The 27,287-nt window shown below is 49.8% G+C and overlaps 1 protein-coding gene across 1 annotated transcript; it reads left to right on the top strand.

The window, feature by feature from the left end:
* The first annotated feature begins 1,701 nt into the window (after nucleotides 1-1,701).
* On the top strand, nucleotides 1,702-27,058 carry frya (furry homolog a (Drosophila)). Its single transcript, XM_049725182.2, is given in 63 exon segments — nucleotides 1,702-1,884; nucleotides 1,887-2,148; nucleotides 6,926-7,125; nucleotides 7,293-7,346; nucleotides 8,131-8,270; nucleotides 8,339-8,429; nucleotides 8,746-8,825; nucleotides 8,903-8,983; nucleotides 9,552-9,720; nucleotides 9,829-9,921; nucleotides 10,004-10,102; nucleotides 10,172-10,273; nucleotides 10,349-10,452; nucleotides 10,521-10,629; nucleotides 10,702-10,788; nucleotides 10,856-11,027; nucleotides 11,116-11,248; nucleotides 11,328-11,435; nucleotides 11,541-11,796; nucleotides 11,899-12,081; nucleotides 12,148-12,234; nucleotides 12,326-12,585; nucleotides 12,713-12,902; nucleotides 13,021-13,148; nucleotides 13,265-13,322; nucleotides 13,447-13,538; nucleotides 13,625-13,797; nucleotides 13,988-14,148; nucleotides 14,218-14,328; nucleotides 14,407-14,561; nucleotides 14,691-14,790; nucleotides 14,867-15,038; nucleotides 15,109-15,362; nucleotides 15,623-15,769; nucleotides 15,837-16,008; nucleotides 16,071-16,158; nucleotides 16,241-16,323; nucleotides 16,465-16,615; nucleotides 16,716-16,819; nucleotides 16,912-17,097; nucleotides 17,869-18,058; nucleotides 18,200-18,315; nucleotides 18,385-18,572; nucleotides 18,730-18,824; nucleotides 18,930-19,522; nucleotides 19,610-19,707; nucleotides 19,785-19,955; nucleotides 20,028-20,168; nucleotides 20,398-20,568; nucleotides 21,017-21,187; nucleotides 21,633-21,707; nucleotides 21,781-21,951; nucleotides 22,350-22,538; nucleotides 22,702-22,827; nucleotides 23,633-23,769; nucleotides 23,839-24,049; nucleotides 24,145-24,294; nucleotides 24,367-24,465; nucleotides 24,550-24,618; nucleotides 25,028-25,045; nucleotides 25,217-25,327; nucleotides 25,476-25,663; nucleotides 25,734-27,058. Coding segments are annotated over 63 exon segments (9,177 nt in total). The 5' UTR covers nucleotides 1,702-1,839; the 3' UTR covers nucleotides 25,993-27,058.
* The last annotated feature ends 229 nt before the right edge of the window (nucleotides 27,059-27,287 follow it).

The raw sequence follows: 27,287 nt of genomic DNA, 5'->3' as shown, positions 1-27,287 counted from the left end.
AAGACAACATCATGAGGTCACAATGAGGTGTCAGCAAGTGTTTTTGTGACATCTTCATCTCACTTTGGTGAGTTGTGGAAAATGAGAAGTGACAGATGGCAGCAGGTGGGCTGCTCCATCTTTCTTTTCTATGCACACAAGTAGGTGACCCACATCGGCTTTTTGTTAACCCCCTTTTTTGCGAAATGTGGCAAATGGTTGTCATTGTCAGTAATAGACATGTTTTTAGATACATTTTTGTAGTGGTACTCATCCAACTCACATGCCACACATTGTTAGTTCACTCGTTGTGTAATTCCAGACAGAGTCCAAATGCTCGGGAGTCAAGCTAACATGAGGAGGCCTGGTGTCTATCAATTATTCATCATGTGCAAATCCAAAAGGATCTCACCATGGTAACGGACCTCAGAGGGAGGGCCGGTTCAGTGTTTGACCCCCCCCCCCCCCAAAAAAAAATAACTGAGCTGCTAGTATATTGGGGAATTTGGTTTCAAATGAAAGTACGTGTAGCTGTTTAAAAAAGTAGGCATTAAATAAAAGTCACATGCGGTGAAGAGAATGTGCAATGTTTGTAAAATGTACCAGAGCGATGTTAAGTTTACTAAGTTTACTCAAGTACCTAATAATATCAAAATCTTATAACGTGCTAATTTTACAACAGCAGCCCTAACTTAATTAACTTGGCTCGAGAGGAAAAAAACACTCCATCTTCTGAAAAAAAGTCAGTCCGTTTGTGTCATTGCTGTCATACATGGCTTGACCACTAGAGGGGAGACTGTTACCTTGCAGGATGAATTTCTTTGTTGACACAAGGGAGCGTGTGTCCGGGATGCTTTTTTCCTATTTGACAATTAAGAGTAAATACACAAAGCCTCAGAAAGAGCAAATGCTCATGCAATATATTTGGCTTTTGGGCTGTTGAAAATATGATTGAAGAAACCCAGTGTTAGTAGTATTTTAATTTTAAAATGCAATGCTGTAAGTCTGTGAGAATGTTGCAAGAAGAAGGGCACCAGAGATGGAGCGTGCTGTGCGTGAAGGCCACTTGTTCCATGTTGTCACTGTGAAAACAGGAATACGCCTTCACACACACACTCACACGCACGGACTGATGTAGGTCACACCAGGAAAAGTTGGACAATGTCTTCACACACCTTTTGACTGTTGATTTCTTTGGAGTTTACACTACTACAAGATCAACGCCACTTGCTTTGGTTCTTTGGATGAATATTGTAGTTTTAGTCCATTGTTTTATTTTTTAAACAAACTCCATTCCTTTTTTTACTTAGTTTTATCCATGCGTCCATTTTAATCTCAATAGTTAACATCTTTAACTTGTTCTAACTTGATTAATTTTTAGCCCCTCCAAAGAAGTCATTGCATCATTTATTTTTATTTTTTTTTAGTTTTAGTTTGTAGTTTTAGTTGCGGTTAGTTGGTGTTACGCATATTTTTGCATTTGGTTTGCAAATAAACAGCCCCACGCCAACGGGGGTGTGCACGATTCCACCAGTCAAATAGCGCAAGACAAATACAGGATATGTACTCAGGAATGCCTGGTGGGCATGCACACACACACTCACACACACACACACACACACACACACACACACACACACACACACACACACACATGCGCACGCACTAGGCGGGGATGTTGCTGGGCTTCTCTGTCCCTCCCTCTTTCTTAGTCATGACTTCTTCTCTCCTCGCCTTTTGGCCCCAAAGAGAGGAGGGGCTGTCCAAGTAACTTAATACCTGTCCAATTCATGACTTTCTTTTTGGGGGGGTGAGCTGTAACTAGCTCAACTGCCCTGACAAGTGGTGAGGTTAGCACACATGAGCAGGCAGCGAGAGAGGAGACGAGCAGACAGTCAGACGGACAGGGCTCCTTATCGTCAAGTGCAAGAAAAGAAGAAGAAGGCAACGTATCCTCCTCCCCACATGGAAGAAGGATGGAAGTGAGCCGCGGCTCGCCACCTGCCATCACGAGCTCAGAGGCCGAGATGGGGCCGGAGTGTCCGCCGCCGGATGAGGGAGTCCCGACGGCCCCGGGGAGCCTTGCCAATTTGGATGCCTTCCCGCCACGAGACTTTCGAGGCAAGTTCAAGAAGATCCGGCAAAAGAAGAGGCCCACCATCCTTGAAAGTAGGTGCAGTCCCGTTTCTTGGCTGGAAAGGGCACAAACACTCCTTGAGTGGATTTGCCAACCACCACAATATCGAAAGGGAGCTGGGCTCACTCCACAATTGAGGAAGATAGAATTGATTGTGTGTTTTCGTAACTCTTTGCAGAGGATAAAGAGTGTGTGCTTCTGCCCGCTGCCTCACTCTTTGAGTTCACACATCCGTGATGACAACATCACAGGGATGCAAATTGCTTGTGGTGTTTTGCATCGTGCGTTCGCAAAAGGTCGTCCGTGTACTTGTCACGTGCAAATATCATTGTTGGAAAAACGCGTAAATACGGCCACTTGTTTCTGAAGGGATTACTGTAATAATGTTAGGGTGACTTGGCATATTGCTCAAGCATACATATTAAAAAAAAAAAAAAAAATAGCCTTGCCCAATTAGCTTGATATCATTTCTGCTGAGTCATGTAAATGTCTTATCTTTCTCTCCTCTACATGTCTTTTTATATGAAAGCATCATGTGTATGTTCTCCGGTTGTGGAATGATCCGTCCAGTATTGAAGAAGCGAAGGTCCCAAGATGTGAAGGGGCCCTTGGGGGCCGAGGGGGGAGTAGGTAGCGCAGAGATAGACATAGCTGGCATTCCTCACCTTCATCGGCGCTCGATAATGCTCTTAATAACGTCTTAATGAGGCCCGCTCATTTATCGGGATGGCAACTTTAGTTACATTATCAAAGCCCATGTCAAATTGTATTTCTTTTTTCTTTCTCAAGCAGCACCACACCCATTTCCATGTTGCCTTATTAAACACCAAATTACATAAGCGGGTAAAAGCAGCCTTTCCTTCAGGCCATTTGCCTGATTTGCATGGCAAATATGTTCAACGTTGAGACGGTTTTCTTTCCCTTCTTAATCAGACAACATGTTTGGAGCCATAATAACGTGTTAGGTTACCTACAGATGACAAAAGGGCTCATGGGAGGCTTTCACTTTGTGTCTTTTCATGCAAAGTCATGCATCATATTTCATAACTCGGATTAGCATTTGCCTGTGCAGAAGTTGACATATTCTGGCAGAATTTTGTCACTTCTATGGCAGAGCTTCTGAAGCTCTTTTGTGGCTCGGAACACAAAGCGAAAAACAAACATCAAGTGAGCGCATGTTCCTTTGACAAGCAGGCTCAGTCCATGCAGGGGCTAAAAGGCAACAGTCAAAGTTGGCCTAAGCACCGCTAATCCTTGCGGCTCCGCCGATCCCTCCAATGCACTTTCGCAGATGCATCCATAGTTCTTCTCCATTTACGACAGACGAGCGTAACGCGCTCGTCGTCGTCGTCATCATCGCCGTTATCATCACGGTCCTCATCATGAGGCAGCGTAAGTGCAGTTATTATTAACTGCACGCCGGCTAAGAGGATTGCTCCCGGCCTCCGCACGCAGTTATTTAAAGGCAGCTGACAATCCCGCCCACCGACCGTCCTCCTGGAGATGCTAAGCGGAGGCTAGCGGAGGGAACGGCGAGGAAGTTGCGCGAGCCGGAGGACGTCAGAGGACGGTCAGGGTCTCCGCAGGAAGGGCCGGCCACCGCGCTGGTCCCATCATGACCAGCCAGCAGGACTCGGGCTTCTTTGAGATCAGCATCAAATCGCTGCTCAAGTCTTGGAGCGCTTGTGAGTAGCGGCTTGGCCTCTTCTGCATTTAACTCTCAGTGGGCACCCGTCATATTACAAAAGTTACCAGCCCTTGGTTTTCACTAAATTGTGGCAAGCCTCTGCTTGGAGGGCTGGATGTGGCTTGAGGGCCTTCAATTTGACATCCGTGTCCATTTTTTTCTCTAGCTCAGCTATTTTCTGTCAAATGCAACTTCCATTTGGTCGTCCCCTAGCAACAGCGTCGCCACAGTAACGCATCCTCCTCCGAGAAGTTGTCCATCAAGTCACTATGACGGAATCCCTGACTCTCATCATTCTACTTGTCTTCGTTTCAGTGGTGTGTGATGGCGTTTTACTAGTGTGTGTGTGTGTCAAGACGGACGTAGGCCTTAAATTGGAGTCTGATGGTCGGCGGCAATACGGCCTCGGTGGCTCTGGGATGTTTGCGGCAGAGCGTATGCAACGATTCAGCATCTCGTCGCGTATACGCTGCCGCTTTTGCTGCTGCTTGTGCTCGGCCGTGTTTACGTGGCGTCTGCAGAGTTCTCACATGCTCTAAAGCGCTCTCGCTAAGCGGCAGGACGCACTAATAGGATTAGCGGAGCTTCACCTGCAGCCAAACTGCCTTCGTTCAGCGGGGGCCACACGGGGAGCAGATCGGCCGGCTACTGTTTGCCTGCTGTTTTTTGAAGTGGCGGCAAATGGACGGAAGCGCCACAAAGTCCTTGAATGTGACGCAACACCTTCGACAGAAATGTTGCATAATCACACGGCAACTAATGGACTGTTAATGCCTGTCCATCAACGTTCTATAGACATGTGACTTATTGGCGGCTCTTATATTGGAACAAAATGATGCAAGATATCCAAATAAAATCAATATTTCCCGTACAAAAAAAGAGCTATTTACTATTTAGTTTATAAAAATGATGTCATGTCATCAGAATTGAAACGTTGAATGCACCCTTTAATGATTTGGTCCTTTGTTTCCATTTGGCTATGGAACGTGAGTCAGTGAGCCTCTTCCGGTAACAAGGGTGGTGTCCGTTTGATTCCATTTTTTTTTTTTTTTTACTCCCCTTGGCATAAAAACGTAACATCATAAAGCTCCTGGCAGAGTTTCCCTGCTGCTTACGCAACCTGACGCACACGTTTTTATTAGCCTTGAATTCTATTGTAGGAACACTGAGTGTGTTTATTAGCAGGCGTGCGGGCGCGGGTGCTAATAACAAATCAGGTCCGCGGCAACCCAGGACATTGCGCTCTAGTCCTCAAATCCACTCATAAAGGCCTTTCTGCAACTCTTCCTGTAATGCGGCCTCAGTGAGAGACTTGACTTGATCGTGCGGTCGTCAGGGGAGTGGACCACGCTCGGTTTGTTTTCAGCACGGGCGTCCATGATGTCATGTCTCCGCAAACCCCCTTGTGCGCCGCTCTCATGTCTGAGACGGCTTCACGCGCAATTGCGCCTGCCATCTTGATGTCTGATGGGGTGAGTGTCATGTCAGTTGAGTGCCCCGCCCCCCCCACCCCCTCTCTTCTTTTTCTGCGGGGATAATTATAGTCACACAGCTATGCCGGCGTAGCATAGCCACGCTTTGCCAGGGCTAAAAATTCCCGCTTGACCTTCACTCCTGGAAGGCGGCGCGGGCTGGTCACAAGACGAGAGGGGGAAGCCAAACTCAGACCCTCGGGGAAGGAGAGCCACACATGAGTTTTGTGCGCTCTACTGCCCAGTCTGTCGGCACACCTACCATGGAAACTATCCCTCGGGAGTACACACGGGACATGGACATTGGCAGGTTTCCTTAGGGGAGACTTTTTTGGGGGGCTACCACCCTGGATCCCGGCTCCCCTACCATGGACGCGACGGCCATGTGCTGGAGCAAGGCCAGCGTCATCAGCTTCATCAAGGGCCTGGGTAGGTGCTGACAGAGGTCGCGCATGCTGCTCATTCTTCCATGACCAGAAGAACACGGCCAGTTTAGAGCTGCCACACTTTGAAAGCTGCAAACATTTACCAGAAGACGGGTGAAGAAACCAGTTTTTGCCATTCAAGTATTTGTTAGTATTATGACTCATGAGTATTTATCAGTGATGGACCAACACAAACAAAGAAATGCCGGTTTTGTAAATTGTGACAGTCCAAAAACAATGTGAGAAAGTTGCTTAGTGTAAAAAAACTGCAAATAATAATCACCAAAATAAGGCGTATATTCTTTATCCTCTGTGATAAAACGATCAATCTTAATAAATGCCATCACTTGTGTCAAGTGACCAAAAAAACAAGCAATTGACACGTCCGTGCTGTACTTATATCCAAGAGTAATATTTAGTTTAGTTACCGCAGTTCATGTATCAGCTTTCATTTGGGGTAACTTGTATGTTAGCTCTTGTTATTGTTTTTTTTTTTTTACGTAATCAAAGGCGTCAGTCGCCATCGTAACACGATACGGTCGGTCACATGCGTGAGATCTTTGGCTGCCCTCTCACGTCACTTTGGTAGGAAATGAAAACAGCAGCTGGTGCCCATGAGGCGTTCATTTCCTTGCACGGCGTCACCGTAGGAAAGCAAAAGTCGCTGCCCTTTGGTCAGCGTGCGTCAGGAATGTTCCCCACGCTGGGAATTTTCATGTCCATTTTTGGGGTCAACCTCTCAACTCTCATTAGCTACTAGCCCGCTACTTAGCACTGTTTCTTCTTATGAATTTATTCACCAAATAGTCCTCTTTTAGAGAGCCTTAAAACTTTTGCTAAACAAGTCCATCCTAGAGAGAGTGGTTGTGTCTTCGGAGTCTCCGAAAGCTGAATCATTTATTGCCAAATGATCATCAGAAGAAGTCACGCCTTCCTGTGGCTCATCATCATGGTGTTTGTCTTTGTGAGATCATCATTATTTTGTCTTTTTGTGACATTTTTGTTTGGTGACGTGCCATGAGATCTTTCAAACGGAAAACACGTGCCCTTGGTTCAATGAAGTTGGTGAAACACTTTGACAGACGAGCACTGAATTTCCTATAATCGGCGTGCGCTCGTGGCATGCAAGCTCCCTCTAGTGGTAGGCGAAGGAATCACTGAATTAAATGTTCAAACCTTGCGCAAAGTGCTCATCGTTGACCTTCTTGGTGTGTTGTCTCTTCAGCCTCGCCCGTGGGCAATGGCTACAACAAGCCGCCCCTCCCGCCGGTCTGCAGTCCTCAAGGGGAGAAGGGCCCGACCATCTCCGTGCCCATCAGCGTGGACCCGGAGAGCAAACCGGGAGAGTACGTGCTGAAGAGCCTCTTCTCCGCCTTCGCCACCGTGTCGGAGCGCAAGATCCGCGTCATCATGGCGGAGCCGCTGGTAAGTCATCTGACTGCCGCCTTCATAAATGTCCAGCATCTTCATGTGAGATGCCTCCAAACTAAACAAATGTACAGCACAGGTTAAAAAAAAAGAGACAAGATGCACTTTGATACTTTTGTGGTAGACTTTCAGTTTCAGACAATATTTTTGTTTTGTTTTTTCAGGAAAAGCCGTTGACAAAGTCTCTTCAGAGAGGTGAAGATCCTCAGTTTGACCAAGTAAGCTGTGGTTCAATCATTTTTCCTTGTGACATCCATTTCTTTAAAACCAACAAAGTTTGTGTACAACTAGTTTTTGTCACCCTCGTGGTTGAAAGTATTAACGTGGGCCATGACAAATGTTTTAATCGGGTCTTTTTTTTTTTTTTTCCACTCTTCCTGGAAGCGTTCCGTCCCCGCTACGTGTGCCCTTTAAAGCTCCGACTCGTATTTAGGATGAGGCTCATTGGGCCGCATCCCAACAAAAAGTGTTTGTGAGCCAGCGGCGGACGAGGCGCGTTTACCTTGAGGCGTGTCGGCGTGGGTGTGCCCGGCCGTCGTACGCTTGTGCAGAGAGCCTCCTTTCACGGCGGGCCACAGCGCCGCCTTTGTGCTGCTGCGTGAAGCCCAATTTGTGCACAGAGCCCAGATTCTTCTCCAGGCAGGCCCGGTGCTGAATGAAGGCCTGGCTTGTGTTCTCCCCTCCCTTCCTGTGCATTCTGGACCCGCCCGTTCCTTCCTTTCCCCCAGGCTGACGCTTACGGGCACCTTCTTAAGTTAGCCCACCCTATGCTTGTAATCCAAACACTCAAGACCTCATTCACAAATCATCACGTTTGTATTGGGCCTGTGTGTGAAACGTTTGGACCCACAGCTCATCAAATGGATTTTGGATCGTTGCAGGGTCTGACGATTTCATATCATTAAATCAAGCAAGAGTTTTTGCTCATGTTGTTCTGCTGATTATCTTCCATTCAAGTCAGGAAGGCGCTGGCTGATGGCTATCTCTGTCTTCTCGCCGCAGTTGATAAGCACCATGAGCTCCTTGGCCGAGTACTGCCTTCCCTCCATCCTGCGCACGCTTTTCGATTGGTACAAACGGCAAAACGGCCTGGAGGAGGAGCTGCGCGAGTACCGGCCGAGAGCCAACGCCAAGTCCAGAAAGTGGGTTTGAGACATGACACCAAGCACCACGTTAGCTCGTCGTCAATGCCCCTCTGTGTCTGTTCCAGCGATGAGCAGCAGAGGGATTATTTACTTGAAAGGAGGGATTTGGCAATCGACTTCATCTTCTCCCTCGCGCTCATAGAAGTGCTGAAGCAGGTGACGTCCAGATACAAATACACACACGGTCATCGGCTCAAACGTTGTCAACATTAGCAATTTCATTTTCTACAAGTTAAACTAAACATACAACTTGGATAAAGGAACAATTTGTTGCCACATTGAGCAACATCCAAATCTGGGTAACCATGCTAAAGATGCTAGCTTTGTTAGCATGAGCTACGATCAGCTGTTAGCTAGCGAGCTCAAGTCTGCTTTTACAATGACAATAATGCTAAGTGTTAAAAGAAGATGATATTATTATATCTTAATTTTTCTCCGTTGTATTTTCTTGTGTCTCCTGATGACTCCCCAGATGCCGCTGCACCCCGTACTCGACGGCTCGGTCAACGAGATCATCACCTTAGCCTTTAAGCACTTTCGCTACAAAGAAGGGTAAAGCCTTTGACTTTTCCTTGAATGTTTCTCGGCCGCTTTAGCTTAATTTCCATTTCCTTTTCTTGCTTCGACAGATATCACGGTCCCAACACTGGCAACATGCACACTGTGGCCGACCTTTACGCTGAGGTCATCGGAGTACTGGCTCAATCCAAGTGAGTGTGTTCGCCTCTTTCGAGTTCTGTGCCACGGCGGCTCCAGTTCAGGAGACTGGAACGTGTGTCCGGACCTCTCAACTTTGGACAGTTTACCCCCTCGCACCAAACTAGGGCTGGAAATCAGTGTGTGTCCAGTTGCTGTTTTCAGATCACCCCAGCACGGAACAAAGCTCTTAAAATAGAGCCAGAGTTGAGCCGCTCAAGAACATTTCATGAACCCCAAACGGCCAAGAATTCAATGTTGTTCCTCACACCATGTTTGCGTGTCAGGATTAATTTATTCTCACAAAGACCAGTTGCAGAATTTTGTCACTAGTGCAGCCGGCCGTCGCGAGTGGCGCTCGTATGAGTCCTTAGCGGCTATAAATAGTCCGCCTAAAGAATGCCATCTCTGGCTCAATTTGAGAGCTCATCTTTACAGCGCAGACTCCCCGTCTAGAAGTTGGAGGAGAAGGAGGGGGTGGGGTGATATTTTTAGAAGACACACCTCCTCAAATAGCACCATGGTGCCATGCTTTTAAGTCACCCAGGAAGTGCCGATCACATACAATGGAAATGTCCTCAGGTTTCCCGCTGTGAAGAAGAAGTTCATGACGGAGCTGAAGGAGCTGCGGCAGAAAGAGCAGAGTCCATACGTTGTCCAGAGTACCATAAGCCTCATCATGGGGCTGAAGTTCTTTCGAATTAAGATGTACCCCGTTGAGGATTTTGAAGCTTCCTTCCAGTTCATGCAGGTAAAGGAGATGGCACACTTGCTGCCTGGACATTGGCCACTTTAACCCAAAAGTCAACCTGAACCATAAAGTCCCTCAAGTTCAATGTTGTAAATGTCTTCTTTGCAGGAATGCGCCCGATACTTCCTGGAGGTTAAGGACAAGGACATCAAGCACGCCTTGGCCGGGCTCTTTGTTGAAATTTTGGTTCCTGTTGCGGCAGTAAGCGATTTTCCCCTTTTACTTAAGTTGATTCAAAGGCTCTCGTGGAAACCAAAACAAAAAACATTTGTCCTTGTCGCAGGCGGTGAAGAATGAGGTGAACGTTCCCTGCCTGAGGAACTTTGTGGACAGCTTGTACGACACAAGCCTGGAGCTGTCGACCAGAAAGAAGCATTCGTTGGTGAGTTGACGGCGGTCGGCGACACAATTGTGTGTCTACCGGAGGAACTCACAATTTGCTTCACCGCAGGCTTTTTACCCGCTGGTGACCTGCCTGCTGTGCGTCAGCCAGAAGCAGTTCTTCCTCAACAGGTGGCACATCTTCCTCAACAACTGCCTCTCCAATCTCAAGGTAACGTCCGCCGTGTCTAATGCAATGGGCGGGAGGAACGCCGTGTCGCCATTCTCCACTCTCTTTGCCTCGCAGAGTCGAGACCCCAAGATGGCTCGCGTGGCGCTGGAGTCTCTCTATCGCTTGCTTTGGGTCTACATGATCAGGATCAAGTGCGAGAGCAACACTGCCACGCAAGGGTGAGCGTCATTTGCATCGTCACCGAGGTGTTTATCTTTACAGCTTTTTTTTTCTCCTCTGTCCGCAGTCGCCTCAACACGATCGTGGGCACGCTTTTCCCCAAAGGATCCCGCAGCGTGGTGCCCAGAGACATGCCTCTCAACATCTTTGTAAAAATCATCCAGTTTATCGCACAGGTGGGTGAGCCCACGCACCTTTCTGACGGTAACCCCAGCATCCCGTTAACCGTATCTTTTATTTCATGACAGGAAAGACTTGATTTTGCCATGAAAGAAATTATTTTTGATCTCCTGTGTGTGGCGAAACCCACAAAAGCCTTCAGTCTTAATCCGGAGGTAAGGGACACGCTTAGCGCATAAAAAACGGCCGGCTGTGAACAAATAAATGGTCCCGTGTGCGTAGAGAATGAATATCGGTCTGAGAGCCTTCCTGGTGGTGGCCGATCGACTTCAGCAGAAGGACGGCGAGCCTCCCATGCCCAACACCGGGTGCACTTTACCTTCAGGGAACACGCTGCGAGTGAAGAAGACCTACCTGAGCAAAACGCTGACGGTGGAGGAGGCCAAAGTCATCGGTGAGCGAGTCACAAAAAACATTTCTTTTTTGATCGACACATTTTCCAGCCCAGAAGTCAAAGTAGCACTGTGTTTGCTCCCCTTCAGGCATGTCGCAGTATTACTACCCCGTGCGAAAGGCCTTTGACAACATCCTGAGACACTTGGACAAGGAGGTGGGACGCTGCATGATGATGACCAACGCTCAGATGGTCAACAAAGAGCCCGAGGACATGATCACGTACGGACAAACAAATGATACGTGGATTTATGACACTTACTTTGATGCTCCATTTAAATGTCCACCAAATGTGTTGCAGGGGTGAAAGGAAGGCCAAGATTGACCTGTTCAGGACGTGCGTGGCAGCCATTCCTCGCTTGATGCCCGACGGGATGTCAAAGACGGAGCTCATAGACCTGCTCTCCCGGTGAGATGATCCACATGCTATGTGCTACGTTTTTTTTAACTCCCGGTCAGTCCCGTCGTGTCGTAAATCTCTCCCTTCTAAAAACGTCTTTTCTTCATCGGCTAGACTGACGATCCACATGGACGACGAGCTCCGACTCATCGCTCAGAACTCTTTACAAAGTCTGTTGGTGGACTTCTCGGACTGGCGGGACGACGTGCTGTTCGGGTTGGCCGGCTTCGTGCTGCGCGAGGTCCACGACAGCCAGCGGGGGCTGTTGGACACCTCGGTCAAGCTGCTGCTCCAGCTGCTCGCCCAGTGGAAAGTGGCGGCGGCGGCGGCGGGGAGGAGCTACGACACAGCTAAGATGCACACTACCGAGGTGCGTGAATCTTCGCTGCGTCTTTTTATGTATTTTTAAGTCACATTAGGGCAGTATAAATTGTGACTTGCTTAACTTGGTTTTGTTTTTGTCATCCGTAAGCCGCCGCAGACGAGCACCAACGTGAAGTCGGGCGCCGAGCGCGGCCCCCACGCCGCCGTCTTGCACGCCGTGGAGGGTCTGGCCCTCGTGCTGCTCTGCTCCTGCCAGCTCAGCACTCGAAGGCTCGCCGTCGCCGTCCTCAGGGAGATCCGCGGCCTCTTCGCCGTGCTCGGGCAGTCTGAGGTGAGGCGGCGAGGCGACGGAGCGTGCTTTGCCGTCCAGTTCAGAGCCTCGTGTTGTCTTCTGCAGGACGACGATAAACCGGTCATCGAGGTCATGGACCAGCTCGGCCCCGTCATCGTCGAAAGCTTCGTCAACGTTGTCGTCTCTGATGCGGTAAGTTGGGTGAGGTTTTCAAATGAGCCACTCTGCTATCATTTCCCACCTCATTGTATTTTTTTTTAATCAACGTGCCTTTCTTCTCCAGGCCAACACATACGCCGGCCCCCAAGCGGACCTCCAGGGGCTCGCCGAGTGGAACGCCCGGCTGGTCAGCAGCCACTACGACATCAACAGTCCGTCGCACGTGTGGATCTTGGCGCAGTCGGTGAAGGAGCCGTGGGTGCTGTGTCTGTACAGCCTGCTGAGACAGGAGCACCTGCCCAAGCACTGCCCCGCCGCTCTGGGCTACGCGTGGCCCTACGCCTTCGCTCGAGCGCAGATGCTCATGCCGCTGATCGATCCCAAGTGAGAGTCCATCCATCGTCTTTATGTACACAGGATGTGCTGAGACGGCAAGCCACTCGAGATGCTTCCCTGATTGTTTTATTGGACTGCGGCTATCTGATATCAAAAAAATAAAATGAATTTCCAGTAACCCGGCGAACGCAAAGAAGACGGGCAGCACCTCGGGCAGCGCGGACAACTACGTGACCCTGTGGAGGAACTACTTGATCCTTTGCTTCGGGGTGGCCAAGCCCAGCGTCATGAGCACCGGTCACCTGAGAGCGTCGACATCCGAGATGAGCGCGGCCACGCCCGAAAGCGCCGCCGGCTGCGACAAGGTAAGAGATACCACTTGCCGGATTAGATGCGGAGGGATCGCTTACGTGGACCGACCGGAACAGGGACGTGGTGTCGGTCGGCCTGAGCCTGAAAATCGAACCTTGTTTAATGGCTCAGGTCATCCCGGGCTGCCCATCCGTGGCTTGGCTCCTCAAGCAGTTGGTTCCCCTCATGCGGTCGGAGAGCGCGGAGCTGACCGAGGCCTTAGTTCTGGGCTTTGGGCGCACCAACTCCCTGGCCTTCAGGTAAGTGGCAGATCACAGCAGCTTTCTAAAAATAGATTTTTATTAAGGTTAATTGCAGTTGGTAGTAGCTGTCTGATTGACAGCCTGACTGATGTTGTCTGTCTGTCTGGCCTCAGGGAACTTGTGGAGGAGCTGCATCCGCTCATGAAGGAAGCACTGGAAAGAAGACTTGAGGTTGGTTCCTTTGATTTGTTCAAAACAGTTCATCAGTTCAAAATATGATGCTTCAATGATTTTATGTTGGGGGACAGGGATGGATTATTGGCATTTGAATTGATTTCAATGGTTATTTGGATAGAACAAGAAGCGTCGTGAACGCCGGGACCTTCTGCGACTTCAACTGTTGCGCATCTTTGAGCTGCTGGCAGACGCGGGCGTCATCAGTGACAGGTTGCTAACCCTCGTGGCTCGGAATCTCAAAAACACAAGCGGCCAAGCTGAATTTTTTTTTTATTCTTGCCATACCAACGTCTTAGTACAAACGGGGCTCTGGAGCGCGACACTCTGGCCCTGGGCGCCCTCTTCCTGGAGTACGTGGACTTGACGCGGACGCTCCTGGAAGGCGAGAACGATAAAGAATCCGAGATCCTCAAGGACATTCGAATTCACTTCAGCGCCATGGTGGCCAACCTCATACAGTGTGTGCCAGGTAGTCTGCAACATTTCCATTTTCTGTCTGACTCTGTATGAAAGTGAAAGTACACATGGTGACAAAACAAGCCTGGTAAAAATAGAAGCACTGATTCAACTTGATGATTTTTCCGCTTACGTGTTTCGGATGCTTAAACACTCTGCTAATGAAAGGAGACGACAAATAAGTCTTGTTTCCCCCTCCTCAGTGCACTACAGGCGCTTCCTGTTTCCGCAGCAGAGCCTCCGACATCATCTCTTCATCCTCTTCAGTCAGTGGGCGGGGCCCTTCAGCATCATGTTCACTCCCTTGGAGCGCTACAGTGACAGGAATCACCAGATCACGCGCTACCAATACTGCGCCTTGAAGGTCAAAACCCGAGAAGCAAAATGTTTTTTTGCACAAACACAGGCTGACTATTTTTCGGGGTCCTCGCAGGCCATGTCTGCCGTATTGTGCTGCGGCCCGGTCTTCGACAACGTGGGCCTCTCCCCGGACGGCTACCTCTACAAGTGGCTGGACAACATCCTAGCCTGCCAAGACCAGCGGGTACACATCACAGCAGTAGGAGCCGAGGAAATTGTTGGAGGCAAATGTTCATGTGACACGTCTCTCCTCTGGACTCAGGTCCACCAGCTGGGATGCGAGGTGGTCGTCCTGCTCCTGGAGCTCAACGCCGAGCAGGTTAACCTGTTCAACTGGGCTGTGGATCGCTGCTACACGGGCTCCTACCGGCTGGCCTCGGGTTGCTTCAAAGCCATCGCGGCCGTGTGTGGCAGCAGGTACAAAGCAAAGCAAAGCATTATTTGGATTATTTGTGACCACACTCATCCCCAAATGCGTCCAAGAATTCTTGTTATGGATAAAATGGATGAGCCGCTTTGAAAAAGTGACATTTGAATGACTTGCAGAAACTACCCAAGCGATATGGTGCCGCTGCTCAACCTCGTTCTCTTCAAGGCGTCCGACGCCGACAGAGAGATGAACGAGATCTCCATGCAACTGATGCAGGTGCGATAAAGACACGCAAGTCCTCAGCTAAACATTTGCATCACGCATACTTTCTCCTTCTCCCGTTTTGGAGCAGATTCTCGAGGCCAGGCTGCTGGTGTACTCCAAGAAGTTGGCTGGGCGGAAGCCCAACAGCGTCCTTCACGGCACTCACGCGCCGTTGCCGCCCCTCTACAGCCTCTCCCTCCCTCAGCTCTCCGGCCACTTGGCCAGAATGTACCCCGAACTCACCCTCCCTCTTTTTTCAGGTGGCGTAGAAAGTCTTTGCCCCGCAGCTCGCTCTGTTCCCCTGACGATATATTTATGTGTTTGCTCCAGAGGTTAGCCAGAGGTTCCCGACGACCCACCCCAACGGGAGACAGATCATGCTGACTTATCTCCTACCCTGGCTCAGCAACATCGAGCTGGTGGATAGCGGCCAGCCGCTCCCGACCTCCGCGCCGTCTTCCTCCGACTACGACACCTTTACGAGAGGGCGCGCCTCCGCCCAGCAACATCTGAGCGGCACCGGCTGGGGCTCCTTGCAAGCCACGTCCATGGTGCTCAACAACCTGATGTACATGACCGCCAAGGTACATTCATCTTGCGGTTGTCATAACAGACTCCCCCCCCCCGTTTATCGCGGGTGATACATTCCAGATCCAAACGTAATGCCTGAAAAGTTGCCATTCAGAAAGTCCGCATTAAAAAAACTGTAGTCAAGCTAGGTTTTAGATGGCTAAATAAAAAGAGTTAGGTTAAGGACATTAAAAAAAAAAAAATCTCCAGATACACTCAAACAAAAGTCCACCAACACCTGACCAAGTGATTTTTTTTAATTCCATTTGGGCAGTATGGAGATGATTTACCAGGATCCGAAATGGAAAATGCCTGGAATGCTTTGGTGTGCAACGAAAAGTGGAGTCACAACCTGCGAACGGCGCTGCAGTTTCTCATCAGCTTATGCGGCGTCAGCAGCGACACCTCCCTCCTGCCATTCGTAAGACAAATCCCATTTATTTACATCCATCTGGTTGATGGGGTCTGGAAAAAGAATATCTGCTCAGATCAAGAAGGCGGTGATCTACCTCTGTCGAAACAACACCATGCAAACCATGCAAGAGTTGCTTTTGGAGTTGCAGCAGACAGACCCGGTCAACCCGGTGGTGCAGCACTGCGACAGCCCGCCCTTCTATCGCTTCACGGCCACCAGCAAGCCCGTCGGCAACACGGCGTCAGGTACTGACAAAACACCTGAGCCGTGCCAGGCAAACGCCTTTACCTTCGGACTCTTTGGCCAGGAACCACATCCAGTACCAATACTGTGGTGGCAGGACAGGAGAGCTTCACAGATGCAGATAAACGCAAGTCAAAGGACAACGAAGAGAGGTGAAATTGCAAATGTGGAGATAAATGCGGCCCAATGATCGTGATTATCGTGCTGAAGAAAGTGATGTCTCTCCATCATCAGGCTTAGTCATGTGATGCAAGCTCACCACCGCCTGGAATCTCGCTACAGCAACAGCTCGGGAGGATCGTACGATGAAGACAAGTGTAAGTGCAATCATTCCAGCAGCGTCTGGCGAGAGCAGGCCGGAAGGATGAAAAGAGAGGAACGGGCGTGGTGTCATTGATCATGCAGAAGTACGGTGGGGGGGTGAATCTTTTGGTTTTGATGCCATTGTCTCTCCACAGGTGAACCTCTTCCTCCTTATGCTGACTGGTTGATGGCCGTGCTTGAAAGCAACCATCCCCATCCTCTCCCCATGCCTCTCAACGGCGGCTGCTGGGCTCCTCTGGTGGACTTCCTGCCCGAAACCCTCACCCCGAGAGGACCTCTACACAGGTCTGTACTTGACTTCAGTTAGGTTGAGATTAAAGTTCCTGTGGGGTCTTTTAAATAAAATAGCGTGAGGTAGCCAATTTTTTTTCTTTCCCCCTCTCAGGTGTAATATAGCAGTCATCTTCATGACAGAGATGGTTGTGGACCACAGCGTGAGGGAAGACTGGGCCTTGCACCTCCCGTTGCTGCTGCACGCCTTATTTTTGGGTACGGTTAGATCATTTGCCGCCCGTTTAGAATAACTGGTGTGAATTTTAAGTTGTTCGTCAGTTGTATTGTGGCTTTCCTCTCAACCTCAGGCATGGACCACTACCGTCCGGAGGTACATGAGCACTGCAAGCATCTCCTCCTCCACCTGCTCATGGCGCTGTCGTGCCGCCGCAACTTCCAGGCCGTCGCCTCGGTGCTGCTGCGGACGCGCCGGATCAACGGAGCCAAGACCCTCACTCGCCAGCCCGCCTTTCAGCCCGAGTTCATAACATCAGGTAGGAGAGGGAAAAAAAAAGTCAAATGGCTTACATTCCTGTCAGGATGCTTGTAGATAAGTCTCTTATCTGACGAGAGCATTTTTGGCGTGGGTTCCAAAAGCAATATGGAGCACGGGGGACTTCAAAGTTCTTGATTAAAGCATTCCACGCGGCTATTTTTACCCGCTTGCCCCAAGTGGAGCCATCTGTCAAAGCTCCAATGTGCTGCTTTGGCTACGCGGGCTTCTACAAGGGCGTTTTATTTTTTTTCCCCAGAGGTGGCACAGTGTACTTGTAGTAGAGCAGATTCCTCAAAATGCCCATACGAGAATCAACATTTACTCTTGAAATCTCCAAAGACATCAAATTTCAAGATGGCAGCCCCAAAGTCCAAGATGTACCAAGTGCACGTCTGTCTATTTATGTTGACTTACAGCATTTGGGTATTTTTTACAGTCTGGCAGGAGATCCAAAAATAGATTTATGAATGATATTTTTTGAGAGATTGTTTTAAAGCGGAATATAAATATTTAAAAAAAACATTGACAGTATCAGACTCACTTCCCACTACTTTTTTCTTAAAGTCAATTTTCCAGAGTGTTTACGTTGCTAAAAGTAGATGTTTGATACAATAACACAGCACGGTAGTACATAATTACATCATTACGCAGCTTCCCCTTCCTTCCCTTCCCGGCCGGCCCGGCCCGGCCAGCCGGCCAGCCGGCAAATGTACTGTGCGTGCAGTTTGACAGATCCTATCAGTGCGCCATTTCCTCTGTTGTGTCCCAGGAGCTTTGGACTTTCTGAGGGAGGCTCAGGCGTCTCCCGTGCCGGACTCCGGCCTGAGTTCCTCCTCCACGTCATCCAGTCTGAGCTTGGGGGAGAGCGCCGGCAACCTGCCCGAGATCCCGGACGAGCCGGCGGCCCCCGCCAACGCCGACGAGAAGACCGGCAAGCTCATTGAGTTTTTAACCACCAGGTACCACTGACGACCATTAAATGCACGTGCTGACAAATGTGCTGTATTTAGAAGAAGAAAAAATCCTTCCCTGGAGCTCATGAGCATATAAATTCAGCACCATCTAGTGGTGGAGACTGCAAGTTGCCTGTTGTTTCGCAGAGCATGCGGGCCGCTGTGGTGCCACGAAGACATCTCGCCCAAGAATCACGTTTCCAAAAGTACAGTCCAGCTGACAAACCTCTTGCGCCACGTCGTGTCCGTGCTCAAAGAACCCGGTAAGCCTCGCACGCGGAGGTGCCCTCGCGTTTGATTCATCATTTGGATGTATTCCGACCCCGCTGTAGACTCTCAGCTGGAGCGGCAGCTGAGCGACGTGGCCCTGCACACGGCCCTGTGCAGTTCCTCACGTCACTACGCCGGACGCTCCTTCCAAGTGTTCCGAGCATTGCGCCAGCCCGTCTACGCGCACGCCGTCTCCGACTTGCTCTCCCGGCTGGTGGAGGTCGTCGGGGAACACGGAGAGGAGGTGCAGGTCAGCGTGCGCATGAAACAGTATCGGCCGGGCGAGCACAAACTAGAAATTGCTAGAATACAAAATAGCCTCTAATTTCATGGTTCATTTAGGTCTTTGTGGTATCGGTACGTAGTTTTGCTATCGGCGACCTCTCGTGAATTGAGTCATCTTGCAGGGCTACGTGATGGAGGTTTTACTCACGCTGGAGTCTGTGGTGGACAACTTGGCCGAGTGCCTCAAGAATAACGAGCTGGTGGCCATCTTGACCAGGTTGGTTCGCTGACATCATGGATGTGGGACACCGAATTTTGTGATGAAGCCAAATGCGGGACAGTACACGCACAAGTTGGTCATTAAGGCGACCTTTGATTCCAGAGCCTCATCTCCGGATCTCCTCACCACACTGAACCTGATGTCCAACAGGAAGAGCACGGGCCAGCTCAACATCCGCGGGGAAGAGCGCAGCCGACATCAGAGGAGCTCCTCCGTGCCTAAGAAGTTCGGCGAAGCGGACAGGTGGTCGGACAGGTGGTCGGACCCGCCTCGCAGCGCCACACTGGACCGCATCCAAGCGTGCGAGCAGCAGCTCCCGGCGGGCAAAACCCGCAGCCCGCCGTCGTCCAAGGACAACGTGTCGGACCCGGCCAACGTCAACCACCCCAGCAACCTGCTGGCCACCGTCTTCTGGGCGGCCGTGTCGCTGATGGAGTCCGACTTTGAGTTTGAGTACCAGATGTCGCTGAGGCTGCTGGACAAGCTGCTGGGCCACATGTCGCTGGACAAGCGGGAGAACCGCGACAGGCTGGAGAAGCTGCAGGAGCAGCTGCAGTGGAGCAGCTTCACGGGGCTCCAGCAGCTGCTGCTCAAGGGCTTCACGTCGGCTGCCACCGTCGACCTCACGCTCAAGCTCTTCTGGCAGCTCACGCCCGTTTCGCGGGTATCCGTGGTGGACACCTCGCAAGCTATCGGTACCTCATGTGCATCCGTCCGTGGCTCTCCATCGACGGGGGGATCCGAGTGCTCCAAAAAGTCCAAGTGTTTGTTTTCCCCTTTAGGTTTCCCCTTGAACGTCCTCTGCCTGCTCCCGCACCTTGTGCAGAATTTCGACGGCCCCACGCTCTTCTGTCAGGAAGTCGCCGAAAGGATCGCACAGGTTTTGCGCATCATTTCCTCTCGAAGCAGCGGCCGCTTTTGCACTTTGTTGCTCTCATGCTCTCTGTATGTGTGTAGGTGTGCCTGGAGGAGAAGAACGACAAGCTCTCCAACCTGGCCCACGTCATGACGCTTTACAAGACGCGCTCGTACACCCGCAACTGCTTCTCCTGGGTCAACGTGGTGTGCAGGTACCTGCACGAGGCCTTCTCGGACATCGCGCTCAGCCTGGTCACCTACATGGCGGAGGTTTGCCCATTCGTTGTTGTTGTCGGCCGAAATGGCTTCTTCATCTTCTGGAAAATTGTTGTTGCCCCACAGCTGCTGGAGAAAGGTCTCCCCAGTATGCAGCAGACCATTTTACAAATCATCTACAGTCTGCTGAGTCACATGGACCTGAGTGGCATTCAAGCCAAACCTTTCAACATGGAAGTGCTCAGGACCATCGAGAAATTTGCTCAGGTGAGGCCCTCGCCGCTGTAGTTTTGGAGCCAAATGTCTGTGGGTGGGGCTGCAATCCAAAAGGTCATCCATCTGGTGTCAGCGCAGTACATTTGTTGACACGCCCGAACTCCTGTCGAGAGCCTCGGCGGTCTGGCCCGGGCTTCCCGGAACGCCCCCGTCTCTAAAAATAGACTCTGTGAAATGACACGAGCCAAGCGTGATGATGTATGTACCCACCCGTGTGCAGACGGCCCACTGGAGGGAAGCGCTGAACATCCTCAAGCTGGTGGTGAGTCGCTCGGCCAGTCTGGCGCAGCCTTCCGGCGACCTCTCCTACGAGGACATCAGCCGCGTGTGGGAGCGCTCGTCCAAGGCCTTGCCTGGGAAAACGCTGGATTTCCACTTTGACATATCCGAGGTGAACGACCTTCTTCTTCCGCAATCTTTCTTTCTTTTCACACTGTCCCTCTAACAAGCAGGGTGTGGTGGGGGTCAAATGGTGTCTTGAAAAAAGTGGAAACATTTTACCCCCACCCTTTCCTTACGTTCCCCTCGACCCAACCCCTTGAGATTATCCTAGCTGAAAAGGTAAACATCATAAATAGGCGGCAGCGTGCGTGGAAAAAAAAAGAGGCAATGACGTGTGTGTGTGTGTGTGTGTATGGGAACTGAAAACAGAGCTATTTGTGTAGCGCATGAATGGTAGGAAGTGATGTCACATCATGACTGCCTGTCTTTTGTGTGGGATTCCTTGCCAACAGTGTGCAGCACTGACACGCTAAGCCTCAAACTACAAGAACATTCTTTGACTGGAGTGCCTCGCCGACTTTTTGTCTCCCGTACTTACACGAGCGCGTTTGTGTCAGACGCCAGTGATTGGTCGGCGCCACGACGACCTGCGCGCCTCCCCGGGCCGCGACGGCAAGAGTCGCATCGCGGCGGTGACCCGCAGCACCTCCTCCTCATCCAGCTCTCTGGGCTCCACGTCCAACAACGTCCTGGTGCCGGTCAGTTGGAAGAGGCCTCAATCTTCCCAGGTCATTACGCTCAATCGAGTTGACTTTCTCCACGCTGGAAACTTTTCCGGCTTTTTCTTTCGCATAGCTGTTTTTATGAGCTAATGTTCGATAAAAGGTGTTCGGGATGGGCTGAGGAAAGAAAACCTGGCAATTTTAGTGCACAATTTTTTTTGGTCATTGTTAACACTTCCAGGCATTACCGCCACCTCCAGGAAACCGGCGCATGGCGGAAGGGCCATGTGATGTTTAGCACAGCTATAAATTTGCAGTAGACCAACAATTATGAACAAAAAATACAACATAGTAATAATAATATATATAAAAAAATATAGAAATTTCCCAAGTGCTTGTAATTGACGGTATATCTTTTTCCCAGATGTGATCATGTCACCTTGTCATTGTTTTTTTTTTCAGCTCGGGACAAACGCCTCGTTTAAAGTTTCTCCTGTTTTTGTCTCTGCAGAAAAGAACCAGAGAGAAACTTGTCCATGTTTTGTCTTTGTGCGGGCAGAAAGTGGGTCTCACAAAGAACACTTCGGTAAAGCTACGAGGCAACGCACCCATCATCTCGTCCACGTCGTTAACTTTTTTCTTTTTTGGATCGGTGGCAGGTGATTTTCTCCAGCTGCGGCGAGCTGGACCTCGCCGAGCACCGGCCCAGCCCGGCGTCATCCGAAGACGGAACCCGAGAAGCCGACACGACGGACGACACCGCCTCGGAGCAGCAGTTTCGAGTCTTCCGGGACTTTGACTTCCTGGATGTGGAGCTCGAAGACGGAGAGGTGAGTCGGTTGTGAACAAGTTTTATTTTTTTTTTGTCACCGGCTGACCTTCAGAGCATGTTGATTTCCCAAATTGGAATCCTTCCGCATTCAGTTTGCCGTTCACGTACAATGTCTCCAAAAATGTGAATTGTAATGTTGTATTTTTCTGTTTTTGTGTGCTACCAGGAGTTGCTGGTAAGTCGCGCTGCTGTTTTGTTTTTGTTGTGTGTGCATGCCAAACCACTAATTCATGTTTGAAGAAACAGACTTGCACGTGTGTCGAAAACTAGGATAAGTCATACTTGTGTGTCATCAAACAAATTCAAAGGAGGACCCATGAGCATGTCTTGGCTCGCCCAGTGTGTGTGGTTACGCTAACGTGGCCTCCATATCAGCGTGGCTTTTGTCTTCTGCAGGGTGAGACGGTGGACAATTTCAACTGGGGCGTGCGTCGCCACTCGGCCGACAGCCTGGACCGGAGCGGCCCGGGCGGCGCCCTGGAGGAGAGCCAACTGTCGGGCAGCACGCCCAGCCTGAGCCGCGTCCTCGCCGGCGAGGACGACTCGGACGACTTCTCCGAGGAGGAATCCCTCTCGGCCGCCCAGGTACGTCTTTTTCAAGCGAAGCGTCTCGTTCGATGCACGAGCAAGTCAGTGCCAGGTCAGCGGTCAGTCCGAGCCGCTTAGACTCACTTGAGGAATGTGGCGCTCTCTGGCCAAACATCTGAGCTGAGCGTCCGTTTTCATCACGACTTGTCTCTTTTCGCAGGCCGCCAGTCCCCCCCCAACCGCGGAGATCCAAAAGATGGATTCTCCCTCCTTTTGCAACTCCACGCCACCCGGCGGCAAAAATCCCTCTTTTGAGCTCCAGCTGCCGAAGGACTCGAAACAGCGGGTGAATAAGGGCTTCAGGGTGTCTGAGATTCTGGGGACTAACACCTCCTACCGCTCTTCCATTCTCGAATTTTTTACCAATTTTGCCAAGTGATCGCCACGCTCTTTGTATTTTGCTTGTTTTCTACACTTTGGGTTCTTCTCAGACGTTCTCCTCAGACTTTTCCTCTCGTTTTTGTTTCCCTTTCTTTTTGCACGCTAGGAGGGAATGAACTTGCAAAGCTGCCTTGATCGTAACGCTTCATTTAGTGGTAGAGATGATTGATTGTGGGATCTTAAGGAGGTGTTGGTCCGCTACTAAAGGCAATGTGTATACCTACTGCTTCAATGGGTGGGCATAAGCAGCAACTAAAAACTCTTTTTTGGGCATGCGGGAACTACAAAAAGGTTTACACATTGCCGGCCCCCAAAATGAAAAATATAAATGTGCCGTACTGGCACGAAAAGCTCAAAATCTGTTGAATTGGCACCACAAAAACCTCAAGGAGTGTCCCTGGCAAGGTTAGTGGAACCACTTAGCACCACCAAGTGGTGATGCAACAGCTGTGCATCTCATTGTTGGATGCAGTGAACCCTCAACCCGAACGAAAATTATTTCTGTGTCACACTTGGTTTTTATTTTGTTGAATTTTGTCGCTCGATTGGCGTCACGCTGCTCAAACGTGTCGTACGATTCACATTGCGAGCGAGCTTTTTGGGATATCTTTTCGGCGAACCGCAAATTGCCGAGGGTTCACTGTATTCACATTTTGCTGCTTTGCCGCGTGTGGCCGACACATGCGTTAAAAAGAAAACGTCTCCCACAGTTTTTACAAACAGATGAAGACGCAAACGAGGAGGACGCGTCGCTCTCCATCAGCTGCCTCCCTCCCGACTTTGACTGTGGCGACACTTTGGAAGTCACGCACCCTTTCTACAAAGACATCCACGGCTGCTTGCCGAGGTATGCCCGATCTGAAGATTTTTCTCGACTTCAAATTTATTTATGCCGACTAAACTCTCGGCCCCTCAGCCTCGCAGAGGAGGAGGGAGACGACGGCACGCCGGAGTCAGACTCTTCACCGCCCCCCTCGCCCTTCTTCTCCGCGATCCTGGCGGCGTTCCAGCCGGCGGCGTGCGACGACGCCGAGGAAGCCTGGCGGGCGCATCTGAGCCAGCTGGCGTCCGACTCGGACGGCTCCTGCGCCGTCTACACCTTCCACGTCTTCTGCTGCCTCTTCCAGGTAGGCCGTCAAGAGCCGGATCGCTCCTCTACTTGATCGAAAGTTTAGTGTTGGGTAAAGTGATTCTAAGATGGAATCCATCTCCTCCACGGCAGAGCATCCAGAGCAAATTTAGCTCGCTGACCTCCGACGCCGTGAGTTACCTCAATGACGACCTGAAAGGACTCGGAGAAAAGTTCCTCAGGTCGTCTCAAATGCTGACCACCTGCGCCGAGTGCCCCTTGTTGTTCATCGACGCCGACACTGTGAGTCATCCGACCCGTCCCGAGTCAAACGCTTCCGTTTTGAACGAACGCCGCCACGCCTTGCCTTCGTAGGTCATGTCCTACGGACTCCTGGAGAAAATGAAATTCAGCGTGCTGGAGCTGCAAGAGTATCTGGATACGTACAACAGCAAAAAGGAAGCCACTGTCACGGTAAGGACGGCTGGAAATAAAAGTTGCAGCTAAGCCCACCTTCGTGATGTGTCGCAATCAACCATTTCACCTTCTGGTTCCAAGTGGCTGAGCAGCTGTAAGGCCGCCTTTCTCCAAAGTCCCGACAGCACAGCCAGCGCACGGGAGCAAAAGGTAACCAAAGCTGTCCTTCTGTCATCCTTCTGTTGAGACCTTCTCATCATGTCTGGGGACAATCCAAAAGGCGTCAAGCTGCTTCCAGATGGCTCCCGCCCACTTTTAGCAAGTGGGAAAAAAAAAAAAAAAAACACGACATGCAGATGAGATGAGAAAGTCTCTTGTGTGACTTTTTGCCCTCAAACTAACCAAGCTCTCCCGCTGTCCCTTGTGCCTTGCCAGAACGGCGACACCGTAGCTCTGTGAGTGTCCCCCCCCCCTTTCCACATTTTCACGTGGCAGCAAAACGATCTTTCCTGATTTGTACAAATGCAAAGCCACTTGCACGCCGGCCGGTCGGCCCTCCTTTGATTCTCTTTTCTCGCTCACTGCTGTCTTTCTGTCCTGCGACATGCTTGCTTTGTAGCAAATGGAATCTCTCGCCGTAAGTTGGACCGGGCTTTTTTTTTTTTTCTTTCTCTCTCTCTCTTAGTCATCATTTCAAATTTGAGGGCTTGGGTTTGCTTGTTTTAGTTGCAGAACTAGTGACGCCTAGAAAAGCAGACAATAAAAGCAGAATATGAAAATGCTGACAAAAAATAATGTTTGTGTTCAGCAACTGGAGCTGTGTCAGAGACTCTACAAACTCCACTTCCAACTCTTACTGCTGTTTCAGTCGTACACCAAGCTGGTTGAGCAGGTCTACGCAGTCAGCTCCCATCCCAAAGTAGGTACATCATGTTGAAATCATCATGGAAATGCTCTTGTCTGTCCTCATGTGTTGCTGCACCATTTGTGTTCAAAGATCATATACATAGTATTTCAAGTCTTATAATTACGTGATTGACAGCTTCACAACCACATTAACTTTGTAGTTAAGCAACATGTCCCAAGAGCTGAGCGACTTGAAGAACCACCTCAAAGCGGCGTGGGTGGAAGATGACCAAAGAGCGTGCGGTGAGCCGTCCACCTTCAGCACGGCCGAGGCGGCCGTGCAGGCCATCCTGGAAGTTCTCAAGAGCGACGGCTTTGCCTCGGCCATTTGCTACATTCGGGAGTGCAGGTGAGGTGCAGAAAAGCCGTGCAAAGCAAAACTACAGCTTGGCCTTCAACTCGAATCTTTTTGATTCCAGAACATCTTGGCCCAAAGACATCTTCGGAGGCCCCTCGGAAGACGAGATCCAGACGCTGCTCAACATTTACTTCCGCCACCAGACGCTGGGCCGCACGGGCACGTTGGCTCTGGTGGGCTGCAAGCGGGACCTGAGCGACGTCTCGGCCCAGCTCACTGAGCTCAACGGCGAGATGCGCGACATGATGAGCCGGACGCGGGGCGACCGGCCCGCCGTCGCCTTCCTGCTCGACGCCAAGGTGTCGGGCTCCACCCTGTGACCGCCACGCGCTCGCCAGCTTTTCTTGCACTGCTAGCACGCCATTCACAGGCAAGTGCGCCCGGAAAGTATTCGCACAAATCTTTTGTCACGGCCTTTTTCCAAAATACAATCAGTGAATTCCCTTTTCCCCTCAAACAAGAGTTTTTAGGAGAATTTGTTTGCACACTTATTCAAAATAAATGTTAAATGGCACAAGATCCCAATATGACATTAATTCATTAAAAAATGCATATAGTCCATAAATGTCCATAATTACCTACAATCTTTTCTCAAGACTTTTCGATGCACCTTTAACAGCAATTACGGTCTGAAATCTTCTTGGCACGCCGATTGCTGGGCAGATTTTCCCCTTTGGTCTTGGCAACGCGGTAAATACTTTCCAGACGCACAGCCGCACGCTAAATGGAAATAACATACCAAAGCTTTGCAATTCATCTTAAAGGGAATTGTGCAATGATCTTCCACACACGTGGATTTTTTTACTGTGCAGTAAAGAATGTACCTGAGAGGGAAATGTAATAAAGGAGGATGTGTTACTTAGTTGTGTGCGTGTGCGTGTGTGTGCATGTGAGTGTGTGTTTGTGTGCGTGCGTGTGGGGGATTCTGGCAGACATTTTAGATGAGAATTTTTGGACGCCAATTTCAATCGACTACCGTCAAACTACTTTGAAATGCTGCAGATCTACTGTAACACTATGAGTACTCCCCCCCCCAAAAAATAATACTGTGTTTTGTACACGGAATAGCTTTTTAGCAAATGACATTATTTATATTTAAGGAACCCTAACCTTATTTTTCGAGCCTGTCACACACACTTGCAAATCTTAGTCTGTTAATGAACAAATTTATTTTCAATGAATAACTGTACATAGCGCCTTTGGAACTTTATTGAGTCTATTTTTATCAACTTGCAATGTGATTTGCATACTATAGGGAGTAGAGGAGATACATATTTTTAAAGATGTAGTAGCACTGGTAGTTGGATTTTGTAAATAGTCTTTGCCTTTGCCATGAACTGAAAATTGTGTGTACACTTATGTCACAATAAAAAAATATCAAATGCACTTTGTCATATATTGTCCGTTTGTGAGATGAGTGATGGGACGACTCGCACAGAAATGATTTGGTTAATTGGATAATGATACTACTGAAACTATGCAAAGAGGGTGTGATTAAATGATTCTTTTCTATGAGTTATTCATATTCTTATTAGTAAAAAGCTGTTTTATTAGCATTTTTGTTTCAGTAAAATGTTTTTAAGGTTGTTTTTAATGTATTTAATTTTCAAAATAA

The sequence above is a fragment of the Syngnathus scovelli genome, chromosome 7 (assembly GCF_024217435.2).
Source record: "Syngnathus scovelli strain Florida chromosome 7, RoL_Ssco_1.2, whole genome shotgun sequence".
Taxonomy (NCBI): domain Eukaryota; kingdom Metazoa; phylum Chordata; class Actinopteri; order Syngnathiformes; family Syngnathidae; genus Syngnathus; species Syngnathus scovelli.
The sequence above is the reverse complement of the archived record's forward strand: the minus strand, read 5'-3'. Positions and strand labels throughout refer to the sequence as shown.